Source organism: Triturus cristatus, chromosome 10 (genome assembly GCF_964204655.1).
Source record: "Triturus cristatus chromosome 10, aTriCri1.1, whole genome shotgun sequence".
Taxonomy (NCBI): Eukaryota; Metazoa; Chordata; class Amphibia; order Caudata; family Salamandridae; genus Triturus; species Triturus cristatus.
In genome coordinates, this window is record NC_140593.1 from 11,529,688 (window position 1) to 11,535,687 (window position 6,000).

General features: G+C 49.8%; 1 protein-coding gene across 1 annotated transcript in view; it reads right to left on the reverse strand.

The window, feature by feature from the left end:
• The window catches only part of LOC146788719 (vomeronasal type-2 receptor 26-like), a 649,476-nt gene extending 643,710 nt beyond the window's left edge, over positions 1 to 5,766 (reverse strand). The window contains exons 1-2 of the mRNA XM_085630945.1: positions 5,753 to 5,766; positions 5,347 to 5,644 (exon numbers count right to left, since the gene is read on the reverse strand). Of these exons, the coding sequence (XP_085487071.1) occupies positions 5,347 to 5,644; positions 5,753 to 5,766 (312 nt within the window). The remainder of the gene's footprint in view (positions 1 to 5,346; positions 5,645 to 5,752) is intronic.
• Positions 5,767 to 6,000: the final 234 nt, after the last annotated feature.

Sequence of the window (6,000 nt, forward strand, 5' to 3'; positions counted from 1 at the left end):
ACAGGTGTATCTGTAGGGGGTGAGCGTGAAGGCAAACATGCATTTTAACCTGTATCATACATGCCCCTTGCACCCCCTGCTTACTTAACAATATTTAAATGTAAGGTTGACAGTGGGATATTACTGGACAGGAGGCTGCAGCTTAAAAGCCCTCCATCTCCCCAAGAAAATGCAAGTTTCAGCCACACACCATAATGAGTATAATCTGAAGTGTTTTGTTTAAATTCAACTGGAATGATTGCATAAGCGAACTGTTACCAACATGTATTGCTGTGAAGTGCTCTGATAACCTCAGGTAATGCTAGCACTATACAAAACTACAAATAAATAAATAGATAATGAATATATAAACCTCCCTACTATAGAGGCATCCTTCCCCCTTCCTCTCTTATAATCCATGCTGTTCCTACGAGAACCATCTCCTGGGCACTCATGGGATCTACTGAGAGCTGAGGAGGTGGATGGACAGAACACCCTCTGTCCCGACTCACATGTGTCCAGACCCACTGAAAGTCTTTAAACAGACTTCATTGTCATGAAATTGCTCTCCCTCCCTCGCAGCTCCACCATCAAGTGCGGCCTTCCCCCGAGCCCCTGCACTCTCGAGTGTTCGTGTTCGAGGCCCTCCTCCACCCGCAGGTTTTATTTGCGCCTCATCCCTGGTCGTCAAGTGGACCTCTCGCTCCGCTCTTTCTCTCTGTTTTCACACGTTTTTCACTGATTTCAATTTCCCCCTTTTACTCTCCTTCTGTGTCCTTCGTCCGTTGTCACTCATTTTTCACTAATTTCAATCTCCCGCTTTCACTCCCCCTCTGTGTCTTTCCTTCATTTTCTCTTGTTTTTCACTGAGTTCAATCTCCCCCTTTCACTCCCCCTCTCTGTCTTTCCTTCATGTTCTCTTGTTTTTCACTGAGTTCAATCTCCCCCTTTCACTCCCCCTCTGTGTCTTTCCTCTGTTTTTATTAGGCTGGGCAGTAAATTCCGTTCCGCTTGCAGAATTTGCGGAATTTGGGTAATTTAGCATTTTGTGGAGAACGCGGAATTGCCAAAAGTTCCGCGATCCATAGCTTCACGGAAGTTTTTGCTTGTTTACGTGTACAAAATGCGTGTTCGTGAGATATTTCCCCCGAGCACACAAACAGCATTTGTGAATAGCAAAAAAGCATTATGAACGGGCGCAACAAGCAACTCCGTGTGTTCGCAGAATTTCTACTTTCTTGCGGATTTATTTTACCGTTTCGAGGAGCTTTGCGTAGCGCGACTACGCAAATTCCGTCGACCCCTAGTTTTTACTCATTTTTCACTGATTTAATCTCCCCCTCTCACTCTCCTTCTGTTTCTTTCCTCCACTTTTCTTGAAATTTTCACTGCCTCATTTCTGCTCTTTCCTCTCTTTTTGCCTTTTTCTGCCCGTTTTTCTGTGCCGCTGCTGCCCCCGTGACCCCCACAGCACGACCAACGTGACCGGCTGAATCCAGCTCCTCTCCCCGCTCTGGCCTCCCATCTGTCCAGCCCTCCCCAACACCTACTTAATGGCGGCTGCTGCGTGGGTGTGCCGCTGGCATGCCAAATGCGTGCCAAAGGTAGACCTGTATGCGCCTGTCCGCGACCCGACCATGACCAGTGCCAGGAACCCTGGACCTCCGCAACACTGACACTATGACCCAGTGGCACTCCATGCTCTCAACCCAGGATGGAACAACAACTGCAAGCTAGCATCACCAGCTGACACCCACGGACCCTTCAGCTGTCACCACTGTCAGCAGACCTGCAGCATCGCCAAGACCCCGGACCCGGCGCAACCCACCCGCAAGACCACACCCAAACCAAAGTCCCTGCAATGCATCCTCCTCAATGTCTGATCCCTCCACAAACATGCCACCGACGTCTGGGACCTCCTCGACAGCACCACCCATGACTTAGTGTTCTTCACCAAAACATGGACCAACTCCACCTCAGAACTGGACATCGCTATCGTCATTCCCCAAGGATACATGATCTCCAGGAAGGACCGCCCCACCCACCAGGGAGGAGGAATCAACATCACCCTCAGATCCACCCCCCACCTGAGAACACTCCCCGACGAGCCCACAGACCTGATGGAACACCTTCACTTCAAGATACTGGCGAGCCCTACCACCAACCTCCAAGGAACCCTCATCTACTGACCCCCTGGACCCTGCAGACCTGTCGCCAACTCCATCATGGACATCATCTCCCCACATGCCATCATGGCCACCAACTACACCCTACTCGGAGACCTCAACTTCCACCTCGAAACCAACTGAACCCCAGCACCACATCCCTCCTGGACAACGTCCACAACATTGGACTCCAACAGATCGTGACCAAATCCATTCAGTCAGCAGGACACACCCTCGACCTCCTCTTCACAACAGGAAATTCTATCACCTTTAGCCATACCACCGAACTCCCATGGACTGACCATTGATGCGTCCACTTTACCTTCAGAACACCCACCATCATAGACACCAGCACATGCTCCCACAAAGAAACTGGACCAGACTCACTGACAACCAGCTAACCTCATCACTCAGCAATTCAACCCTAACCATAGCGAAAAAAGACGACCCCAACACTGCAGCCGGAGCCCTGCACAGATGGATTTCCGACAGCACCAACACCATAGCCCCCCTCAAAAAAAAACAACACCCATGCCAAGAAAACCAGATGGTTTACCACCGAACTTCAACAGTCCCGACGCACTTGCCGCCGCCTCAAAATGACCTGGAGGAACACCAAATCCATAGACGCCCACAACAACTTCAGAGCCGCCACCAACGCCCACCACCAACTCATCAGAAAAATTAGGAAAATAGTAGGGGTGGGCGGAATTGGCCAAAGTGACTTTCGCAAATTATCGTGAAAATGTTAAAAATCTCCAGAAATATCACGAAGATGCGGAAGTTTTGTTCCTGCCTGTTCGCGGTATTTTCTGCATGGTCGCGGCTCGCCAACTTACCCATGCGGTTGCTCGCAGGCGCGGTCATCTTGTTTTCACTCTTCTCGCGGCGGTGCATGATCGCGAGAAGAAAGACGTGATCGCGCGATGAATGACATTACTGCGGGCGCGAACTGCCGTGAGACAGCGCAAATGGCTACCAACAATCCAACATCTCGTGGAGAACGCGACCGGATCGGGAAAACTTGTAGGCGAACGCAGGGATTCAGGTAAAACAATCGCGCGTGCGCGAGAATGTATTATTTTACAGCACGAGCAAGAAACAAATTATCGCTAGGCTGCAGAATGCAGAAATTTTGACATTTTCGCGCTCTCCGCGGAACGCGAAAATGTCAAATTATCGCAATTTCCGCGAGCGGAACGGAAATTTAGCCCAGGCCTAGAAAATAGTGATTGAAGACAGAATCTCCACTCACACACACAACAGCAAAGAACTCTTCAACATCATAAAGAAGTTCGCCCAACCCACCAGTAAGTCCACCGACATCCCTCCCTCACAAGACCTCTGCGACAAACCCAGCACCTTTTTCCACCACAAAATCAAGAGCATCTACGACAACTTCGACTAAGACAACCAACACACTGAGCCCTCACCAACCACCCCGACTCCTTGAAGCCAGTGATCGATAATTAGACAGCCCTCACCACCAAAGACATACTGAAGATGATGAAGTCAATCTACTCCGGGGCCCCAATGGACCCCTGTCCCCACCACATTTTCAACAACGCCGCCAGCACCATTGCACCCATGCTCTGCCACACCATCAGCCGCTCCCTGGCAACTGCCTCGTTCCCCGACAACTGGAAAGACGCCGAGGTCAACTCCATCTTGAAGAAACCCTCGGTGGACCCCACCGACCTCAAAAACTACAGATTCATCTCCCTGCTCCCGTTCCCAGTGAAAGTCATCGAGAAAGCCTTCAACGGCCAACTCACCACATTCATCGAAGAGCACAACATCCTCAACTTCTCCCAATCTGGCTTCAGAAAAAAACACAGTAAGGAAACCCCTCTCCTCGCTGCAACAGTTGACATCCGCACCCATCCTGGACAAAGGAGAAACAACAGCCCTCATCCTTTTCGATCTCTCAGCGGCACTCAACACAGTCTCTCACTGCACCCTAATACGCAGACTCCACGATGCAGGGATCCAAAACAAGGCCCTGGACTGGATCCGCTCCTTCCTCTTCGGCAGAACACAGAGGGTCAGACACCCCCCTTTCCTCTCTGACCCTACACCAACCACATGCGGAGTCCCCCAGGGGTCCTCCCTCAGCCCTACGCTATTCAATGTCTACATGGCTCAGCTTGCCCCCATCATCAGAACCTACGGACTCAACATTGTGTCATACGCAGACGATACCCAACTCATCCTCTCCCTATCCAACAAACCTAATACCACCAGACACAACTTTTGAGAAGGCATGGAAGCATTGCCCAAGTGGATGAAAAACAGCTGCCTACAACTAATCACCAACAAAACAGAAGTACTCATCATGTGCCCAAACCCCACCACCTGGAACAACACCTGTTGGCCCCCCACTCTCGGAAGCCCGCCCACCGACACGGACCACGCAAGCAACCTGGGAATCATCCTGGACTCCAAGCTCAAAATGGACTGCCAGATCAACTCCGTCTCATCCTCTTGCTTCCTCACCCTCCGCCTCCAATGTAAGACCTTCAAATGGATCCCCCTAAAACATAGAAAGACTGTCACTCATGCCCCGGTCACCAGCAGACTCGACTACAGCAACGCACTCTATGCAGAATAAACAAAAACCTCACCCGCAAGCTACAGAACATTCAGAACGCACCCGCAAGACTGGTTCTCGACCTGCCAAGACACTGCCACATCTCCCTGCACCTGCACAGAATCCACTGGCTCCCCATCGAAGCTGGAGTCACCTTCAAGATGCTCACCCATGCCCACAAGGCCCTCCACAACACCGGACCAGCATACCTGAACAGCTGACTCAAATTCCACGAACCCCAGAGGACGTTATGATCAGCCCAGCTCTCCTACGCCGTGGTCCCCCACACCAGAAAGACCAGATCGGGAGGCCGCTCCTTCCCATTCCTCGCTGCCAGAGCCTGGAACGCCCTTCCGCTCCACCTCAGACAGACAACATTGCTCCCCATCTTCGCAAGAAACCTCAAAACCTGGCTCTCTGACAGCCCCCCTTGATGGACTGGAACCTACTAACCCCCAGTGGCTGGAGACCCTTACGTGTGAGTAATCACGCTTAACAAATGTCTGATTGATTGATTGGAGATTATGCCTAAAAGGAAACATAAATTCGCTTTGTATTGGTTTCAGAATAAAGAATTTCTAAGGCATGTCATATAAGTAAGCTTCTTCTTACCTGCAGGTGCCTGTAGAGCCCAGTGATGGTTGCCATAGCAGCAGATGTGGTTGATAACATGTCACCAATGACAGCAGCCAGGACCCCTCTCGACCGACATCTGTAGTTAGGGACTGGGACCGAATCTTCTCTTCCTGATAATAAACCCATTGTGCTTAGGGTCACTTGGGCCACGCTGAGAAATGAATTAAAGACCTCAAAGCCCAGGGTGATGTTGGGTAAAAGGTCAGGATTCTTGTTAATCTCCTCAATGGCAAAAAAAAAGGCGAAGAAATGTCGAATGTAACGAGGGGTAAGGCTGCAAGAAAAATACATTACTTTGAGTTACTTATTATGCAGGTGGCTTTTGAAGATAATATTCTCTATTTTATAGAGTTGCTATTTTTGAAATAACAATCAACCTCACTCTTCATTATCCATTTTACCCCCTTGTGATTAGTACTCTGTAAACACCCTTGGAGGTTACACAAGGATCTACCCCCTCCATCTCCTTTAAATTCTATCTGGAAACTCTTGTGGATTTCTTTAACTCATAGAGTCTTCCTTCCCATCAACATGCAGATGATATGCAGATTTATATAAGACTTAACAAACCAACTTCTTTGACCGGATCAAAGACTACATAATGCTGAGCGTCCTGACAGTATCTGAAAC